At 57.2% G+C, this 21,446-nt stretch overlaps 1 protein-coding gene across 6 annotated transcripts in view; it reads left to right on the top strand.

Moving 5' to 3' along the window:
- Nucleotides 1-9,595, top strand: part of LINGO1 (leucine rich repeat and Ig domain containing 1) — a 191,868-nt gene extending 182,273 nt beyond the window's left edge. For all 6 annotated transcript variants that reach the window (XM_047738960.1, XM_047738961.1, XM_047738959.1 and 3 more), the window contains one exon: nt 6,675-9,595. In XM_047738960.1, the coding sequence (XP_047594916.1) occupies nt 6,687-8,531 (1,845 nt within the window). In that variant the 5' untranslated portion in view covers nt 6,675-6,686 and the 3' untranslated portion in view covers nt 8,532-9,595. The remainder of the gene's footprint in view (nt 1-6,674) is intronic.
- The last annotated feature ends 11,851 nt before the right edge of the window (nt 9,596-21,446 follow it).

Here is a 21,446-nt window from a genome sequence, read left to right as displayed (position 1 = left end):
AGTGAGCCCCGACTGGAGCCTTGGCATGGGACCTGTGGGCCCAGTGCCCTTTGCTCCCTGAGATGTGGCTTCCTCTGGGCCTTGCCCTACCCCAGCCCCACCAAGCTGGCCACTCCTGGAGGCCAGAGCCTATATATAGAAGCCTTTAAACACTAAGATGCTTTGACAATTAAAATTCATAATTTATCCTGAAAATGGCTTGGAGCTGTGGGCTGGCCGGAAGGCCGGCAGCTCCTGAGAGCAGCTGTGCTCCTGTGGAGTGGGCTGTGGGGTGGGTAGGGCATCCCGCCCTCAGAGGCATGGGGGTGGGTGCTTGCCCAGGACCCACAGAGGCAGCTGCCCTAGTGAGCAGGCAGGCAGTCACGCCGGGCCCAGCCAGCAGCCTCGAACCTGGCTGCTGCCGAGAGGCCCGCTGAGCACTATGGAAAGAAACTTGAGTTCCCAAGCATGCTGGAGGCACTGGGCCAGTGGAGTGGTGAGAGGGAGGGACAGCAGGCCCACTACACCCACATGGTGGGCCACCATCCCCTGTGCGCGCAGCACACACACGCGCGCGCCCTGAGGGCCAGGCAATTCTGCCAGAACCAAGAGCAAGAGGAAATAAAGAATTATACACGACAAAGGACATGACCTCAATTTTCTTCCCAGGTTGTTTTTTTTTTGTCCCCGTCGGGGGAGGGGCAGCTGAAGGAGGGAGGACAAGGGAGAGGACAGGCCAAGGCAGGCTGAGCAGCCTGGGAGGAGACAGACGGAGGCTGCCGATGGCTGCTGTGCTGTCGCTCCGCATGGCCACACAGGCTGGATTTCTCTGGTGGGAGCCCAGCCGGAGCACCCAACCCTTCCTTTCAGGATTCTCTGCCCTCCCACACTCCCTGTGCAGGAGGCAACCCCGGCCCAATTAGGCTGGCCTTGGACTGAGTTTGCACCCTTAGCAGTTCACGCTGCAACCATTATCAGCCATTCACACCTCAGCAGGGATAGCCTGGAAAGCCATGAATGGACGTAGCTTTAGAAGGAGCGCCCCAACTGGTCAGGATTTGGGGTAGGAGAGAAGCAATAGAAGTCCCTGGATGCTCCACCCCCCCCCCACACACAGACCTGTAGTTTGCACTACTTCCATCCCTCACACAATGACCTCCCCTTCTCTTCTTGGCCTGTGGAGCCTCAGCTCAGGGGATGCCTCCTCCTCCTCCAGGAAGCTCTCTGAAGAGCCTAGCCTAGGAGGGGCTGTTCTCAGGAGCTGCCCCAGCCTTGGTTTGACTGGCTCTCCTGCCCCTTTGAAGATGGGCGTGGTTCCATCAGCCCCAGCCCTCCCCTGGGGGCTCCTAATTTGGGTGACACAGAGGGGAGTCCTCAGGAACTGTGAAACCCCTGAAAGGGGGTGAGGGAGCAAGGCAAACACAGCAGACCCCCTCAGAGATCCAGAGGGGGCACCCAGAGGGGTGATCCCTTCTTGAGCTGGATTCTGCAAGCCGAGTGGGAGTGCTCTGGGCCTATGGTGGGCAGTCAGCTGGCACTGTGGGAGACAGGCCCCGACCCTGACCATAGAGGGCTTCCTAGACAGACCTACTCCATCCCCACGTCCACCCTGCTCCCTGCCACGGACACACTTCATTTCAGGAAGCGGGATCCGGGGTGGGGGGCGGCCATGTCTGGAACTGAAGGCCAAGAAGGGGACCTCAGGTAGGCAGGCGGGGACTTGGGACAGGGCAAGTCACGAGGACTCTGCCTGTTCCCTGGTCACCTTTGCAGGAGTGCCTTCCCCTTCCTGAGCAATCAGCCCTCCTGCGTGGGATGGGACCAGGCCAGGATGTAGTAACAGGCCCTGTGGTGGGTAGTTGAGTCTGCGGGCCAAGCTCACTCCCTCTCTGCCCCTCGCCCCCCAACCTAGGCTGCCCCTACTGCCTGCTGCCCTGGGTACCCATCTCTCTCCTCTGTTTTCTCTGCCTCTCCTCCTCCCTTTCTTTCCTGTGTGCCCCGCCTACCGCCGTGTATCTTTTCTTCTCTATTTCTGTCAACTTTCCTCTCTCCAGCTTATTTCGGGGGTGGGGGTAGGCAGAGCTGGATAGGGCTGCAGGCAGACCCCCTCGGCCCCCTCCCCAAGCCAGCCATCCCTCCTCACTGCCCCCTGCTGCAGACCCCATCAGACACGGAGCCTGGCAGGACAGGGCGTGATGGTGCACACCTCATTTCCACATGGGGCAACAGCCTGCTGCAGGCGCTCAGGTCCCACAGCCGGGCTACCCCCCAGAGGTCCTGGGCCCCCAGCCATGGCAGCGGGTGCCTCCCTGCCCAGGACCCCACGCCTATGTGTGCTGGGGAGCCCTGTGCTCCCTGCAGAACGCTGAGTGGGAACACCATGAAATATCGATACTGTAAAAGTAAAGTAACTAACCCTTCCATTCCGTGCTGCACCGGAACTAGGTGAGACTCCAACAGAGACCGTGGCGGCAGGCACTGGAGGAAAAATTTAGTGTGTTCAACACACGCAGTTGAGGAAAGGCTTTTGTGGGGTTTGGGGGGGGCAGGGTGCCTGCTTGCAGTTATCCGAAGACAGGTGCCTGCCTTGGGTCCTGGCCCTCACCCACTGCCCTGATGCCCCCCCCCCCACCATGTGTCCACAAGCATTCACAGCTGGCAGCTCTCCGGGCAAGCAAGCTGACCAGGAGGAATGGAGCTCTGCTGCCCCCTAATTTTGTGCCTAGGCTGAAGGCAAATGAATTCCCTTTTGGAAGCCTGGGTTCTCATCTGTAAATGGTTAAAAAAAAAATACCTCTTTTGGGATGGAGTCACCCCTGGCCTCCCTCCCTAAGTCCCCTGCCCCTTCTGTCCCCATCAGCCACCTGTCTCATCCTGAGCCCCACAGGGCACAGCCCCATGGTAAGGCCTTTCACATAGATCCTTCCAGCCCCAGTGGAGCTACAGTTTGGAGCCCGAGCCCCCGCTCCTCTTCACCCCTAACCAGGTTTGAGAATGTTGAGTTTCTAGCTGGAGGAAGTCAGCTTCTGCTGTGGGCTCTCTCGGGGAGCCTGGAATCCACCCCTCACTGCACATTGGAGGAAGCAGACCAGAGAGGGCAGGCCTTGCCTGAGGTCACACAGCAGCGTGGCCGGTGTGGGGAGCAACAGAGCCAAGCAGTTAGGGCCTGGCACAGGAGTGAGAGTGTGGTGGTGGAGGCGGCCCGCTGCACGCAGGTCTGACGGCACGGCCTCCCGCGCCGCTCGGGCACTGGGAGGACCCAGGCTGCCATGGGGTCTGAACACTGTGCCCCGGGCACAGCTCTCCCTCTGCTTGCCCACGTGCCTGCCTTTGATGTTTATTCCCTTTGTATTTATTGGTCCAATTTTTAAACTCTTGCCCTTGTGGGAAGCCCTTCAGGGGGCAGGGATTCGAAACAAAACGCTGATTAAAGTGCATAAAACACTTCTCCTTTGCAGTTGCAGGAATAACCAGCAGGATTCACGGTGCCGGGAAGGCAGGAGCGACTCATTGCCTGCTCAGCAGCTCTGGTGTCCCCCGTAGACACAGCCCCGGCACCGCCCCTAGATGACAGGGACCCCATGGTGGGAGATGGTTAGACTGGGAGACTTGGCCTGTGTGCAGTGCTCCTGCTGTGCCAGGCTTGGGCAGGCCTCTTAAACTCTCCAGGCCTCAGTTTCTTCTCCTTTCAGGAAAGCCACATGTAAAAGGTGAGGGGTGAGGCAGTCTGCGGGCCGTGCCCTCCTGAAGCTGTGTTGGTCCTGGCGTGCATTGCCTTTTGATCTGCAGGGGGTCAGGGTGGGATGGGGGGCGGAGGGCAGCCAGGCAAGGCCATGCCAGTCAGCTTTTCCATCAACAGATTTGAATTCCCCAGGTCTCTCACTGCTCACTCAGAGGGCCCTCAACCCCTGCAGAAAACTCCTATGTACGCTCTGTCCAAGAATATCACGGGGGGCTGTTCTGTGAGGCAGGAGCTACCATGACTGACCCAGCATCGAACACACAGCTGCAGTGGCAAGTGCTGAGGCTTTGGAACATATTTCCCTCTTCATTCAGGTTGCCAGGAAGCTCACCCCTTTTGTCATTACACCGGACTGGGTGGTATTCTTCCCTTACTGGCCTGCCTTATCTTTTTATCGACTTATGGCCCAATATTTTCTGTCAGTTGGCTCAAGTGATTTTTACAGGCATGTGCTGTACAGGAGTCGCAAAATATCTCTACTAATAAGTGTAAGATGCTTCGATGTTCCAGGAGAAAGATGATTTCTGACTGCGTAGGTTACGGATGGCTTCATGGAGGAGGTGGCCTTTGAGGAGGTCACAAAGGCCACTGGGCTAGGAGGCTGGGAGAGGTCTCCAGAAGGAAAAGGGGCGGAGGGACACCTGGGTGGGTACATGTAATAGGCAGGCTGGTAGGCGATGCAGATGGGGGTCTGGTGAGGCAAGGTGGTGGTGGCTTTGAAAGCCTCATTCTGGTGTGTGTGTGAGGGTTTCCCAACATCTCAGGTGAGCTGTGCCCTGACCACCCCCACTCTCGGTCCACAGCCCCCTCTCCAGCAACCCCCACCTTGCCCACCAGCCCAGCCCTGAGCTGGGCGCCCCAAGTCCTGTTTAGCTCTCCAGGTCCCCAGCCTCACACCCCAGCCTCACACCCACGCTGGCCCCAGCTGCCGGCCCAATTACTTATTGATCGCCTGTCAGGATGTTTGCTTCTCTGGTGGGTCACTGGAGCGTGTGTGACTGTGGAAAATGGCCTGGTGGGGGTGGGGTGGGGGAGGACGAACCAGAGTCTAGAGAGAGTATGAGAGAGGCGGGGGCTGTGGACAAAGCCGCTGGGGATAACAAAACCTTGAAGATGCCATAACGTGTCAGTGACACCCAGAGCCCCCTCTGGTTAATCAGTCACTTAGTCTGTCACCAACCAGGGAGCACCTCTCAGGCCTGGGAGAGACTGCTGGAGCCCTGGAAGGTGTGTGGCTTGTCTCACAGAGCAGAACTCTGGTCCCACATCCACCCCCCTCTGCAGGCTGGAGCCACAAGCTCCTTGAGACCCCATCACCTGAAGGGGCGCTGAGTGATAAGACCTGTGACCTTGAGAGCAGATGCACTGTACCAGTGTAGAAGTGGGGCTGGGAGAGCTAAGGGAGAGATGTGGGAACCCTCCCCACCTAGGCTTCCCCTTCCTGCACAGAACGCCCCCTGGTACCATGCGAGTGGAGTATATGAACAGGCAGCCATCGGTCGGGCTCTGGTTCAGCCCCTTAAGACCCTCTGGCCCACCCTCGGGAGTTTGGAGAAGTCCACACTTGCCCTCCTAGCCCCCTCCTTGCCCTGCTGGGGCAGTTTCCCAGGCAGTGGAATAGAGGAGGGACGGAGGAGATGGGGCGGCAGTCTGGGCGTAAATGGGAACAAGTCATCTCTCAAGGCGGCTGGCAGAGAGTCATGGAGGGGCTAGCTCCCGCACATCTCTTGCCTACTCCTCCTGTAGCCTGTGCTCAAGCCAGGCCCCTCCCTTGGTGCCATTATCCTTGTCATGGGAACCCAAACCCTGCATGTTTCTCAGGGCCCAGCTGTAAGAGCCTTGCATCGTCAGTGCCTCAGTAGGGACTGGGTCTCCAGCTGTCGGCCTGTGGCAGCCCATGGTGGACCCTGATGGCCCCCACCTCAGACCAGCAGCTGCCCAGAACCCTGGCTCTAGGAGGAGCGAGATCGGAACCCTGAGAGACAAAGTCTGGTGGTCCTTCATCTCCCCCGATCTCCCACTGAGGGGTCAGAAAAATCTTCTTGGAGCAGTGGCCATTAAATCAGACTGTGGAGATGGGGTTTCAACAGGCAGGGGAAGGGGCCTTCCTGGAAGAAACAACTGCAGGGGCCAAGACCAGGAACACTCATTTGCTGGGCCCTGAGCCCTGAGCTCAGGAGTCTGGGGGGGGTCACAGCAGACCCGGAGGAAGGGGAGAGTCAGAGAGACTCCACGGCAAGGCATCAGGGCAGAGTTCCAGCATTCTGGGACTTTCTGCGCGGAAAGCCCACTGGGGAGCAGATTCATGACAAACTGGGTTTGCTGATATCCCAGGGCTCTCGGGCTGGGGGCTTAGCTGCAGTGCGGGCAAGGAGGGTTCTGAGGTATCGGGGCTTGGGGAAGTTCAGGCTGAGGGTGGCCCCCAGCAGCTTCTGGAGCCCTGGCCTGGCAGGCCCGGGACCAGACACGCTCCTCCGCAGGCTGTTCCCAGAGGCTTCAGCCTTTGAGCCCCTTTGATTCCCTGTGTGATCCCTGAGGGCAACTCAGCTGGTCTGGCTTTATCCCTGATGAGCACCAGGGGAAGCTGAGGCTCAGGGTGTGCGGCTGGGTATGGGGTGCTTGCCTGCGAGGCATAAAATATAAAGGAGGTGGACACCGCCTGGACTGCCCATACCAGGCTCCTCTGAGACGACCCTGCCCCTTCTGTGCACTCCCACCCCAATCCCAGAAATGCTGGGGAGTTCCTCTGGGAGGGCTCTGGGCAGGGTAAGGAGCACGGAGGACGCAGCATGGGGTGGTGGGAGGCTCTCTGACCCAGGCATCTGGACCTCACCGCCCCGGCGGTGTCAGGGACCGCCCCCCCCCCAAACAGGGCAGGAGGGCCCAGCTCGGGGCTGGCCCAAACACCATCCTCTAACCACACCCTCCGTCCTGTGCTTGCTCCTGGCTGCAGGTGAGCGAGAGGATGCTGGCGGGGGGCGCGAGGAGCATGCCCAGCCCCCTCCTGGCCTGCTGGCAGCCCATCCTCCTGCTGGTGCTGGGCTCGGTGCTGTCAGGTTCAGCCACCGGCTGCCCGCCACGCTGCGAGTGCTCGGCACAGGACCGCGCGGTGCTCTGCCATCGCAAACGCTTCGTGGCAGTCCCCGAGGGCATCCCCACCGAGACCCGCCTGCTGGACCTGGGCAAGAACCGCATCAAGACGCTCAACCAGGACGAGTTCGCCAGCTTCCCACACCTGGAAGAGCTGGAGCTCAACGAGAACATCGTGAGCGCTGTGGAGCCCGGCGCCTTCAACAACCTCTTCAGCCTTCGGACGCTGGGGCTGCGCAGCAACCGGCTGAAGCTCATCCCGCTGGGCGTGTTCACGGGCCTCAGCAACCTGACCAAGCTGGACATCAGCGAGAACAAGATCGTCATCCTGCTGGACTACATGTTCCAGGACCTGTACAACCTCAAGTCGCTGGAGGTGGGCGACAACGACCTCGTCTATATCTCTCATCGCGCCTTCAGCGGCCTCAACAGCCTGGAGCGGCTGACGCTGGAGAAGTGTAACCTGACCTCCATCCCCACAGAGGCGCTGTCACACCTGCACAGTCTCATCGTCCTCCGGCTCCGGCATCTCAGCATCAATGCCATCCGGGACTACTCCTTCAAGAGGCTGTACCGGCTCAAGGTCTTAGAAATCTCGCATTGGCCCTACCTGGACACCATGACCCCCAACTGCCTCTATGGCCTCAACCTGACCTCCTTGTCCATCACGCACTGCAACCTGACCTCCGTGCCCTACCTGGCTGTGCGCCACCTGGTCTATCTCCGCTTCCTCAACCTCTCCTACAACCCCATCAGCGCCATCGAGGGTTCCATGTTGCATGAGCTGCTGCGGCTGCAGGAGCTCCAGCTGGTGGGCGGGCAGCTGGCCGTCGTGGAGCCCTATGCCTTCCGCGGCCTCAACTATCTGCGTGTGCTCAACGTCTCGGGCAACCAGCTGACTACTCTGGAGGAGTCGGCCTTCCACTCGGTGGGCAACCTGGAGACGCTCATCCTGGACTCCAACCCGCTGGCCTGTGACTGTCGGCTGCTGTGGGTCTTCCGGCGCCGCTGGCGGCTCAACTTCAACCGGCAGCAGCCCACATGTGCCACGCCCGAGTTCGTCCAGGGCAAGGAGTTCAAGGACTTTCCTGACGTGCTCCTGCCCAACTACTTCACCTGCCGCCGCGCCCGCATCCGGGACCGCAAAGCCCAGCAGGTGTTCGTGGATGAGGGCCACACAGTGCAGTTCGTGTGCAGGGCAGATGGCGACCCACCACCTGCCATCCTCTGGCTGTCGCCCCGCAAGCACCTGGTCTCGGCCAAGAGCAACGGGCGGCTCACCGTCTTTCCCGATGGCACGCTGGAGGTGCGCTACGCCCAGGTGCAGGACAACGGCACGTACCTGTGCATCGCAGCCAATGCTGGGGGCAACGACTCCATGCCCGCCCACCTGCACGTGCGCAGCTACTCGCCTGACTGGCCCCATCAGCCCAACAAGACCTTCGCTTTCATCTCCAACCAGCCGGGTGAGGGAGAGGCCAACAGCACCCGAGCCACCGTGCCTTTCCCCTTCGACATCAAGACCCTCATCATCGCCACCACCATGGGCTTCATCTCCTTCCTGGGTGTCGTCCTCTTCTGCCTGGTGCTGCTGTTCCTCTGGAGCCGGGGCAAGGGAAACACGAAGCACAACATCGAGATTGAGTACGTGCCCCGCAAGTCGGACGCGGGTATCAGCTCCGCCGATGCACCCCGCAAGTTCAACATGAAGATGATCTGAGGATGGGGCAGGGGAGCAGGGACCCCCGGGGCAGGCCGGGCAGGGGAAGGGACCTGGCTGCTGTGCTCACTCCTTGGGCCCTCCCGCCTCCCCTTGCCGCCCTGGCCCTACACACATACACACACAAACGCACACACACCCTGTTCCCTGCGGCTCCCCTCCTCCGCCCCCTCCGCTGGCCCTCACCACTTGCCCTCTGCCTACCAGGACCTCTGCAGGCCAGGCCTGGGGATCCCACCTGCACAGGGGCACACGTTGACAGACTGGAGTCGGAAGCCGACAGACCGACACGTGGCACAGTCAATAATTCAATTAAAAAAAAAAGTTACGAACTTCCTCTGTAACTTGGGTTTCAATAATTATGGATTTTTATGAAAACTTGAAATAATAAAAAGAGAAAAAAAAACTATTTCCTATAGCTAGTCGGAATGCAAACTTTTGACGTCCTGATTGCTCCAGGGCCCTCTTCCAACTCAGTTTCTTGTTTTTCTCTTCCTCCTCCTCCCCCACCCCCCCGCTTTCTCCTCCTCTTCCTCCTTTCTCTTCTCTTCCCCTATGGGGAGGGATCACTCAGGAAAACAGGAAAGGAGGCTCCGGCCCCACCTGCCCGGGCAGCTGACAGGAGTAGGCAGGGGAGGCAGGTGCGGGCTGGCTCTGGGCTGGCCATTTGCAGGTAGCAGGTGGAGGAGAGATAGGGCTGCCTGATGGGGGTGGAGGCTGTTGGCCAAGATGCCAGGAAGCACTACTGCCAGGGGTCGGGGGCCTGGCTCGTGTGTGGCTGAGACTCTGGACAGGGGCTGGGGTCCTCCTGGAGGACAGCATAGTCGGTGGAGAGAGCCAGGGGCTGGAGGCGGGACCGAGGCCTAACCTCTGGTCCCAGCTCTGTCGCTGACCTACTGTGTGGCTTCAGACAGGTCACTGACCCTCTCTGGGCCTCAGTCTCCACATTGTACAAATGGAAAACGTGACTCCCCGCCCTGCCTACCTCACAGGGCTGTTGTGAGGAATTGATGAGATGATGTATGTGAAACACTTTGTAACCTGTAAAGCGCTGTGCACATGTGTGGGTGACTGTTCTCATTATGGTCATTATTATCTCACCGTGGGGGTGGGGCTCCTGAAGGGCTCTCCATGGGGTCAGGGTTGGGGGCAGACCCTGGGCAGGCCCGGGAAGGGCCGCTCGCTCCAGGGACTTAGAGAGGCTCCTGCTAGAACAGTAGCCCAGGCCGGCACCGTCTGCTGAGCCTAGCCCGGGCTCTGGAGAGTCGTGGGTTGGGGAATGGGGCCCCCTGTACTGGGCTGACCTGGAGGGTCAGAAGCTGCCCTGCCCACTCATACCGAACCCAGCCACTCCACACTCTGCCCTGGGAGGGGCTGCCCCAGATGACAGAGGTGCCAAGGGCCAGTCTGGTAGCCTTGTAACTCTCCCTGACTCTGAGGGGCCTGGCTTGGAAGGCCAGTATCTCCGTCGGGCAGGGAGGGCGCTGGGGTCAGGCAGGCCTGGCTTCTCCCCTCCACGGTTCCTCTTTCTCCTGGGGGACCTGTTGGATTCAGCTCCGAGGCGGGGTGAGGCCTGCTGCCTGGAAGTCCTCAGGTCAAAGGGTCCGTGATGCAGGAATGGACAGGCACAGACGTAGCTGAACGTGGAGGGGAAGCCCTTGGGAAGTCAGCCCTCGGCAGAGATTTCCAGAACGTAGCGTCTCCGACTGGGACTCCTCCCAGGGCTCACATGCCCAACCTGAGCAGGCACGGACTGGGTAGCACCTTCTGAAGCAAGCCTCTGGTGGGGGCATGGTGAGCCCAGACGGGCACAGAGGGGTACTCACTCCCTCCCTCCCTCCCTCGGCTCATCTGCAGGGGTCCGGAGAGCCTGCTGCTGATGCAGCTTTGCAGCTGGGTCACGTTGCCCTGCCCCCCTGCACCCTCAGCAACCACCCCACAGCTGTCCTTGGCCCTGGGGAGGCCTCAAGCCCTCGGAACTGTGGTTTTATCCCCCGGAACAAGCAGGAGCCTCTCCCCATTGGATTCGGGGATGCTGGTATGGTAAAGGTTGATGGTCCCTGGGGAGCAGCCTAGACATGATTATAGGCTCAGCTTTGCGGTCAGATCTGGGTTGGAGGTCCTGTTCTAGCACTTACCGAGTGTTCAGGATTGTTACTTAACCCCTCTGAGCCTTGGTCTGCTTATCTCTCACGTAAAGAGATGATCTTATACTCCTTTTGGTCGTTAGGACATTAAATGAAGGGGCGCGGGTGGATCTGTTTGGTGTGCTGCCTGACGCCCAGTACGCCCTCTGCCAATGGTGGTGGTGGTTACTATCAAGGCAAACTTTGGTACAGATGCAGAGACTGAGGACCAGAGAGGGTGGTAGCGTATCCAAAGCCGCACAGCTTCGAAGTTTCAGAACCAGGGCCTGGGAGGTCTAGACTCCCAAGCCACAGACTTCTAAGCCTAGCTGAGGGCTGCTCAGAGCCAGGCGACCCCCACCTAGCAGGACACCACTTTGGGGAGCACAGGAGCAGGGAGGGGAGTCCTTGGGCAAGGGCGTGGCTTGTACATAACAAGAGGCCAGTGGTATGTGAAGCTTCAGGAAGCTGATAGGCCTGCTTACCTCCAGAGAGACAGGTGCACAGGTTGTCCATGGCTCCAGCCCTAGATACGTTGGTGGGCACTGTTCTCCCTCAGGAGCCAGCCTGTGGGATTGTTACTTACCCCTCTGAGATGCCTGGGACTTCACAAGTTTCTGGTAAGAACAAGAGGTTCAAGGGGCCAATTTCTCCTTGGCTACCTTGAGGGAAACAGACCTCTGAGGAACTTCAAGGACACAAGAAAATTGTGAGGTTGTTTTCAGATATGGGAGAGAGTTCTTTTGGGGGAATGTGAATGCCCCAGGGCAGGAGGTTGGGTTGACCCAAGCAAAGGAAGCCTGGGTTTTAGAACTGCCCCCTCCTAGGCGTGGGACATCTATGTATTGAAGATAGTTGTGAACTCAAGAGCCCCGTGAGATCGAAGGGGGAATGTTGCAAAATCAGACTGCAGCAAGCACCCAGATCACGGCCACCCCCATCTCCCCGCCCCCGGTGTGCCCCTCACCAGTGAGAATCTGGGGCCCGGAGACGGGAAGTGACCCACTCCGAGTCATACAGCAGAGTGATGGATGGGCAAGGGCTTTGGGGTCAGGTCCAATTCTATCTCAGGTGTGACAGCTGCTTGCTGTGCAGTGATCACTGGCACTGTTACATGGCATCCTTACAGACAGGCAGGGAAGTGGCAGGTGAACTCAGGAACAGGGAAGGAAAGGGACTATATGGGAGACAGTGGGAAACAGGGAGCTGGAGCTTCAGTTGAGACTGGGGTAGAAGCCAAGCCTGGTGATGCCCTCTGATTTGCTGCCAAAGGCCTCAGGGCTGTGTGGGAGGATGGGAGCAGACCCAGGCCATCACTGCTGTTTGCCCAGGACAGAAAGACTGGTCATGCCCTGGGGCCCTGGAGGACAAGGCCACCACCTGCGTGTGTTTGCAGGGATGGAGGTGACAGGGAGCCAGGGAGAAGGGGTCAGAGGATCCATGTAGACTCCGGCTGCTATCAAGAGTCCTGGGAGACTTGGGCCTTTCAGGGCCTGGAGTCAGGGTTCATGAGGTATAAGGAAGGGGTGCAGCTCAGACCATCTGGAATCAAGTGATTTACTGAGGACCTCACAGAACCTAGTTCCGTGGTCTGTATCACCTTCCCTGCTTCTCTCCCCAATTTGATGTTCCTCTGACAACACAGGGTTAAAAGTCACCGCAGTTTCCATTCCAAAACTTCAATTCCAGTCTCCTGCGGAATCTGGCTTGCTAGGATCTCTAATCTCTTCATTCACAATCTCCAGAGGAGAAAAGTCTGATTGGCCGCCTGCCAACCAATGGATTGGTTGCCCTAACTCAGATGCTCATCCCCTTATCCAATTAGCCGAGGCCAAAGAACTCAACCTGATCTAAGCCAAGTTCAGGTGAAGATGATGCTAAAAGGCCTAAGGGACCCTATCAGTCATTGATTGCTACATGACAACCACCCCAAAATTCAGTGGTCCAAAATAACAACCACCATTTCTTTGCTCCAGTGAGCAACCTGGGCAGGGCCTGGTAAAGACAGCTCATCACTGCTGTGCGTGGTGTTGATTAGGGAGACCTGACTGGGGCCAGAAGATCCTCGGGGGTTCCGGCCAGGTCTGTCTCAGCTGGGGAGGCCGGACGGCTGGAGGCCAGCCTGCTCCTCCATTTCCGTGCAGTCTCTCCAGTGGGCTAGCTGGTGGCTTAGCACTCCAAGGCGGCCGAACGGAGACTGCCAGGTCTCTCGAAGCCCAGGCCAGGAGTCAAGGCCATTCACAGGCCCGCCGAGCTTCAAGGGGAGGGAGGACAGCTGCCAGCTCTTGGTGGGAAGAGCCGCAAAGTCACAGGACATGGGCATGCAGGACGCGAGGTTTAGTGCAGCCCCTGCTGGGGACCTCCATGGGGACCGCAGAGGTGCCTCTGTCCTCTTTGTCCTCTTAGGATCTGGTCATTGGTGCGCAAGCCTCTACAGTCTACCCAGGCGTAAGGATTTAGCGAGTGATGATGACTGCCCCACAGATGGATCTCCAGCTGAGAAAAGAGTCCAGTGAGAAAAGAGTCAGGATTTGAACCAGACTTGCTGCCCCTGGCCAGGGGCCTTTTGAGCAGAACAGGAGGCAGCTCCCACCACCCTGGGGGTAATATGGCAATAGTAATCATTACTGTTTACAGGTCAGATGCTTCCCCTATATTGTCTTTTTCTTCTTTTAAGTTGGCTCCACGCCCAGCATTGAGCCCAACATGGGGCTTGAACTGATGACCCTGAGATCAAGAACTGAGTTGAGATCAAGTCGGATGCTAACACTAACGGACTGAGCCACCCAGGCGCCCCTCACTTACATCGTCTCATTTAATCCCACCATAAGGAGGTTCTAATCTGCTCCCTTTCTGGTGAGAAGGCAGGCTCAGGGAGAAGTGACTGCCCCGGGGTCCCCACCAGGGAGGGGATGAAGCTGGGATTCCTACTCAGGGCACCAGGACTTCACAGCAGAAAAAGCACCGGACTGGGCCCCTCACATGGAACCACCCCAGACCCAGGCTTCTCATGGGCAGACCTGGCCACAGCCACATCCCCGCCCGTGACCACCTTCTGCTGTGGACCGGGGTGGGTCGGTGGTGGCAGGTGAGTGCAGGGGCAGGTGCCACAATCAAGGCTTCTACAAGTCAGTTCCCCCTCCCAGCCCCCAGGCCACCTAGCCTCTCTGTGGGACCCAGAGGCCCTGCAGCCTGTTCTGAAGACCTGCAATCTGGCCTACCGGGACACTGGATACTACTGGGTACTGCTGGGCGGGGGTCTGAGAAGAGCGGCCATGCAGCACAGCCCTGGGGGTTCAGATCTTTCCTGGGGGACACCAGCTCTGACTACCTGAGGGAGTTGATTGGGGGATTTACAACCTCCCCATAAACCTATGATGGCTCATCCTGTGTCCCCAGCCCAGACTCTATCATCATGCCAGCAGACTGCTTGTGTCTGGGAAGTCCAGGGTGGTAGGTCCTTTGGGAGCCATGGAGACGAAGTGTGCCCTAGTGTCTCATCTCCCACCTCCATCCTGCCCCAGCCCTCGTGCTGAAGCCTGCCTTGGATATGACCCCATCTGGTCACAGGGACTGGGGCCTGGCTCTTCCACGGCCCCTCCAGCTGTATCCCTCATCCCTTCACTCTTGATCTGGGCTGTGGCACACTGAGAAGGCTCATCCTGGGGAGGGGGCGGCAGGATGTTCTGGAGCAAGAGGAGGAGGAAGCTGACGGAGAGGAGAGAAAAAGCCAGGCAGGAGGAGGATGGGTGGGACGACCACCATGTCTGGTTCCCAGGATGCAGAGCTCAGCCCAAATGCTGTGAGTAGCATGACTGTCTCCCTGGTTTGGTGATGAGTCTCAGAGAAGCTGAGCCACTGTCCAAGGTTGCAGAGCTGAGCAGTAGCAACTCGGGAAACACACACACACACACACACACAATGTTCATTGTGCTCCCACTTTGCAGATAAGGAACTTAGTTTCAGAGAGGGGGAAGTCACAGGTCCAAGGCCACAAAAGGAAGGAGTCAGTTGTAGCAGCAGCTCTGACTCATCTAAACCAGGGGTGTGGCAACAGGGAGGCAATTGCTGTGGCCTCCAGAAAGCATCCTTATGGGAAACCCAAGGTGAGGCTGGCTCAGGGGTGCTCCGCCCCAGAAGAAGGGAGCCGATTTGCTCTCCCACAGGCATTGCCCAACTTATGAAGAAATGTGGTGTCATAAAGAGGAGAGATGTAAGCATAATACAGCCTCATCTCCTTTGTCTCCTGCCAGCTCCAGAGCTTCTTACAGACCCTCCAAGGCCACAGACCTGGGTGGCAGCACCCAGAGCTGACACAGGGTGTCTATCTCTCTGGGGCTCTCTCCAGACCCCAGTGCTGTGAGGTGACACTTGTCACTGTGTGACCTTGCTCCAGTCCCTGAGCGCTTTGAGGCTGACCCTTCCTACAGGCCTGAGAGAAGGTTGTACCAAGGGGGACTCCCCACACCCTCTGCTTTCAGGGTTCACCCCAGACCTCAATGGTGTCCCCCATTCCACATCACTACCCCCACACGGCTGCTGAAGCAAAGCAGGAATTATAGCTGCTCTCGTAGAATGACATTTACTGCCTGGCCCTGCGTCTGAGCCCATAAATCGCCCTCACCATGCTTGGTACCAACCGTGCAGTCACCTGGAACAGAGGCCCAAGGGATCCACCAGCCTATCCCCCCACCTGGGCCCTAGCCCACTCAGGCCATCGTCTTACCCATTCCCTCCAACCTCCCTTCGGTGCTTCTCAGTGTGGGGCCAGGTCAAAGTCCCCACAGGCCTGGCCATCTGAGCAGCCCCATCTCTGTAAGCACACCCTGGAGATCACCTTTCTGGAGTCCTCAGTTGACCTCCTTAGGGACTCTGCCTATCTTCTGCCCTTTTGGTCCCTGCCCCCGCCACCTTACTTTCCCTCCCTCTCTAGCTGGAGTTGGACCAGATGGACTCCAAGAGCTCAGACAAAACCTTCTGCTCTGTGGTGAGTCCAGGTGGGGCCACCAACAAGGCAGTAAGACTGGTGGAAGGCCCTGCAGCCGCGTGTGCCAAACAGGACTGCCTGACCACTGGTGGGCACCTGACTGGCTAGGAGCCAGGAAGCCAGCTGTTCCCTTTGTCCTCTGGGGCAGCTGGAAGGGAAAGAGACACTTCTGCAAGGCCCTTGCAGTTGGCCAGAGGCAGAAGGGGCTGCTGGAAGTGTGGGATAGAAGGGAGGATTGTTCAGTGATGAGGCGAAGAGCTGAAGAGGCCCATGATGGTTTCCCAGGTCCCTGCTGGGCCCTCCAGCCGGCATCCAGCCCTTCCCCACAAAAGGAGGCTAACAAACACAGGTGTAGGCAGGGGAGGCTGGGGTAGGGAGGTAGATAAGGGAGTAACAGCTGGTAAACACCCCACAGTGGTGGAGTACTGTATCCCACAGGCAATGGGAGGCTAAGGGACGGTCACCTTTCATGTGGAGAGTACAGACGGGAGACCAAAGGCTTTTCAAGGGTCCACAGGCCTTCAGTTCCAGTTTCCCGGTTTAGGATGAGGGAAAATGCTTTGATCGGTTCCTCTCTGCCCTTGAAGCCTCTCCTGTAACAGGGATAGAACCCCTCTTCTGAGTTCTCAGTGTTCCTGTGAAAGGGAGGGCGGATGTGCAGGGGGTATGGCAGGGCTGCGGAGGCCGAGGTCGGCGTTCTGTATAGCGCCATCTGGACCATGGGGAGCTATGGTGGGTGCCTGAGCATGAGAGGGACACATCTGAGTCTAAGGAGGAAAGATTTGAGGTGCGGAGCAGAGAAAGCAGAGGCAGAGAATGCACGCATGAGTATGCACACCTCTGTGCTCACACATACTCACTCACACACACACCTACTGCAGCAGGCACAGGTGCAAACGGATTTCTGCAACCTCACCTGTTCCCCCACACAACCACACAGCAATTTATGTGTCCACACAGACCCGTGCACGCACCCATGCAAGCAAACACCCTGCGTCTACACATTGGTACAGATAATACACGCTCACACTGGTCCACCACGCTCTCACCTGTACATTCGCACTAAAGCGCAGACCCGCAGAGCAGCCCCCTTCGAGCAGCGCATGGAAGAACCGCACACACGCCGCCGGGCGCCCCCTCACAGAGGTCCACGCCCTGCCCTGTGCTCAGGGCTCACACACCTAGCGATACACACGGGAGCCTGAGCATGCACACACGTGTGCGCACACAGACAGCTGCCCCAGCCTTGCTCCGCCCTTGGAGCTGCTGCTGGCCAATAAGAGCTCGCTGGGTGCTGTCTCCTAGGCAACCAGTGGAGCTGTCTGGCTCAGGGTTGGGAAGGGGGGAGGGCGTGGCCATGGGGATGCCCCACACTCCCCACCCTTGTGCCCCGAGGCCCTCGGTTTTTTCGGGGTTAGATTGCAGAGCTAGGCTGAGGGCAGGAGTGGAAGGGGTACCTTGGAGATATCGTGCCCAAAGTAAATCCCAATGATGTTAGCTCTCCCACCCTACCCTGCATGGGCCACAGACGGTGAGCATCCTGGCGGAAGATACCTCGTGTGGCCCACCCTAAGAGGTCTATGGGAGGACCTGGCTTTGAAGGTTCCGGGTGGGGGGCCTCTATGACCCAGCCCCATGGCCTCTCTCCAGAGGAATCTGAAGAGCTTGCACCATTCCTCTTCCTTTTCCTCAAATGCCCAAGCTTTCCCCTTGGGACCTCCCCACATGTTCTCCCTTCTGCTTGGGATGTCCCCTACTCACCTCTTCCTGCGCCATACCCTCTCACACACTCATTTCTTTTCTTCTGGCAACCTTCTGCTCATGGTGTAGGTCACCACCCCAGATATTCTTTTCCTAGCCACCACTGTCCCTGGCCCCCATTTGAAGTCAGTCCCAGAGCTAGAGCTTGTCATCACTGGGACTAGCAAGAGCACACCTTGAGCCTTTTGAAACACAGGGGATACCAAGAGATGGAGGCTGATCAAAGGGGCCAAGTACAGGGATGCTTGGGATCTGGAGCCAGACAACCTGGGTCTAAATCCTGGCTCTGCCACATACCAGCTGTGTGTGACTTTGGACAAGTTGCCCGTGGAGCTGGTGAGGATTAAATTAGATCATGCCTGCAAAGCACTTAGAACACTGTCTGGCATGGAGCAACCGAACAGTAAATGCTTCTACTATTCTTATGGACTCCCCATAATAAATAATGCCACCTCCCCCACACAGCTTCCAGAGCCCGGCCTCATTCAGAACATGAGGCCGTGGAGCAGGAGACTCAAAGCTGGTGAGCAACAGAGGGTTTGCCCCTCATACACAGACAGACTTATTCCAACGGCAGGTGCCCTGTCCAAGAGGGAGACTTGTCCCATTGGGGCAGAAATCAAGAGTCCATGGTGACAAACAATTATAATTTTCTTTTATCACTCTGTTTGTCACTCTGTGGCCTGCATAACTGCTGCAGTGATTTCAAGAGTGATCACAGTGCCCCACGTGTGAGCAAGCCCCATGTGCGGTTCTGGCCTCCAGTTCTCCTGTATCCTCCCTCAGGGCCTGGGCGAAGTGGGGCTGTTTTTCAAATGGCCAGCCCCATCCTCTTGTGCCCTGTTCCCACTCTGGGGGGTGGGTAAGCAGCAGCCCCCCACTCCCCCATTGCTGCAGGACCTCCACTCTGTCCTGATTTGCATAATTGGCTTCTGGTGAGATTCACTGGAAGAGATCTGGCACACCCTGGTTTATGTCTGTGCTCCACACTAATCAGCCAGGCATCCAGGAGCATAGCACTGCACTTCTTCCTAAAAACGGAGATAATCTTTCCCACCATACAGTTTGTGGGGAAGCTTGGCCTCGATTCCTGTAGAAAGTACCTGGCTTGTGGGCTATGCCCAGCAGGGGCTAGCTGCAGTCCTTTGCTGGGCCCTCCAGGACTATGGGGCTCCAGGCTGGGGTACATTTTAGATTTCAGTGCTGTCTGTATCCAAAATGATCTGATGACAAGAAGCATAAACCCTCCTAAAGATGTACTCTCACAAGGGGCTTTCTGGAAGCAGACAGTCTCAGAGAAGCCTATCATAGCCAGCCTCCCCTCTCTCCTGGTGGCTCAGCTTCTGGCTGCACAGGGCCTTGGGTCACCCGTCTGTCTCTGCAGAAATGATCAGGGGTGGGGCCCCTGGGTGGCTCAGTGGGTTAAGCCTCTGCCTTCAGCTTGGGTCATGATCCAGGGTCTTGGGATCAAGCCCCGCATCGGGCTCTCTGCTCAGTAGGGAGCCTGCTTCCCCCTCTCTCTCTGCCTGCCTCTCTGCCTACTTGTGATCTCTGTCTGTCAAATAAATAAATAAAATCTTTAAAAAAAAAATGATCAGGTGCTATCTGAATGAGCACAGCTACCCTAGGAGGGCAGCCTCGGCTCCCCATGGCTTCTGTGTTCAATTCTACATTCCCCAGAGAAACCATGATGGGCCAGGATGAGGTCAATTATCCACCCTTTGTCCGGTCAGCTGAGGGAGGGACCAGAAGGTAGGGAGGGCCACGTCTTCAGGGATTTGGGAGGAGCAGGGTCTTTAAGTAGGAGTGTGAGTGGAGTGAAAAATGGTGACTTTCCCTAGACCAGTGGTTTGCAACACTGGCTGCACATTGGAATCACCAGGGGAGCTTTAAAAAAAATACTGCTACCTAACTCCCACTCCCAGAGATTCTGATGTCATTGGCCTGGGTTGATGCTGCAGTAATAAAATTTTCAAGAGTTCCCCAGGCGATTGTAAAGCGCAGCCAGGGTACCGATCACCACTTTCAAGACTTCCTGCTGGCTGAGTCCACACCGCGGTGTCATCCATCCCTCTAGGTTGGTCTCCCTTCAGGCCAGAGGAGAGGTTCATCCTCCGCAGCCTAAGTCAGTGATTCCCAAGCCATCCCCTGGATAAGATAAGGTCAGAATCCTGATTCCCCGGTCTGGTCCATTCTTACTGAATCTGGATGTTTGGAGAGGAGCTCTGCTGATTCTTATCACCAAGCGAAGTGGAGACACTGGGCTGAATGATAACTTTACCCACTGATCAGCTCCATGCAGCTGATATGCAGTCATGGAGGAAATCATCCCAAGTCCCTTCTGTAGAGAAATCAGTGATGGTAGCAAGCCAGACACCCCCAGAGCTCCATGCTCAAAGAACAGGGTGGATATCCATTGTTCTGTCTGCCTTGTGTGAGGTGCCTGTGCTCCAACCACATGGTGAGACTAAGAACTGTCTTCTGTCTTCTAATGGAACCATCTGCTGTGGCCATGGCTCCATGGAGGAGAGGGTAGCTAACCCCAGCTGAGCTGATCCATATCCACATCTGCTTGTTAGTGTGAGTAGACAAGGAAAAATGGCACCTTCCCGAAGTGTAGCTAATCAGAAACCTTCCCTAGGATATCTGAATTTGGAACCAGAGAATTCCAATATCGGTGTTTCTCTTGAGTACAGACTGGGAAAGGTGAACCTGGGAGCCAAGTTCACAGAGGATCCAGGCAGAAGCAGAGGCGAGCGGTGGGGAGAGTCTCTGATTCTGCTTTTTTCTGTGGTACCCTGAGCCTGGCTTTTGGTGGGACCTAGGTCTGAATCCCAACAACTACAGGCACAGCACATTTAGTGGTTTTGCTACCACATACCGTGGGCCACTGACTACCCTTTCCCAGCTAATCCCACTGTTTCTTGTCACCTGAGTCCTAGGGTCAGTCTCTGTTTTAGGGCCAGTTTCAGTGGGTTTCTCCCCTTTTCCAGAAAAATGCCCTTTGAATGTAAGGTTACAGAGAAATTTTTTTTTTTTTAATTTATTTGACAGAGAGAGATCACAAGTAGACAGAGAGGCAGGCAGAGAGAGAGAGAGGGAAGCAGGCTCCAAGCCGAGCAGAGAGCCCGATGCGGGACTCGATCCCAGGACCCTGAGATCATGACCTGAGCTGAAGGCAGCGGCTTAACCCACTGAGCCACCCAGGCGCCCCAGGTTACAGAGAAATTTAAAGAAGCACAGTGAACCATGAACTGCTAGGTTTCCCTGCGCCAAACTGAAAACCATCAAGAAGTTCTCTCATCTCTGCTCTTCTGTCATATTTGCTCCATTCTCCTCATCTCTGATAAGCAAGCTTTTCTTTTACTTACCAACGTGCACTTAGCTGAGCTTGACCACCCCAAGATAGCAGCCCCTGCCAGAAGCCCACACAACCCGGAATCTCAATTTCCTGCAGCTAACCTAATAGTCGTGCCCTGATTTTAAATTCCCATGAGACACACTCTGATTGACCGAGTTATGGTCAGGTGACCTCAACCTGGTCCAATCAGCTAGGGCCCAGGGAGGGCTGCCATGAAGAACAAGGACTCATCCTTGTTCACCAGCTCCTGGACACCATCCTTGGAACTCTGGGACATGAGGGAGATGACTTTTGGATAAACTTAAATGAACCCATACTTTCTCCAAGAGAGCTTGTTCCTCAGCAAGTCAAGAAGAAAGTGGAAATCTTAACAAGGAGGTCGGCTGATAGTGCTAGCGAGGCCTGGTAGCTGGCAAAGAGAGATGGACAGCGGTGACCCTCACCTTCACCCCTGAGGCAGCAGCTGCGGCCCTGCTTTGCATCCTGTCCAGATATTTCCAGTAAATAAACATTGACGCTTTCGATATCATGTTAATTTCACAGGCGGCTGCTCTGCTGACAGTTTCCACACTCCGCCAGCGCCTCTTGTCAGTTTTAGACTCACAGTCGGACGCCAGCCCTGCTCGCAGGCTGCCCGACATACAGACATAAAAACAAATGGCTCAGAAAGCCCTGGTGAG

This window comes from Lutra lutra, chromosome 7 (assembly GCF_902655055.1).
Source record: "Lutra lutra chromosome 7, mLutLut1.2, whole genome shotgun sequence".
Taxonomy (NCBI): domain Eukaryota; kingdom Metazoa; phylum Chordata; class Mammalia; order Carnivora; family Mustelidae; genus Lutra; species Lutra lutra.
Note: the sequence above shows the minus strand (reverse complement) of the source record. Positions and strands in the feature narration are given on the sequence as shown.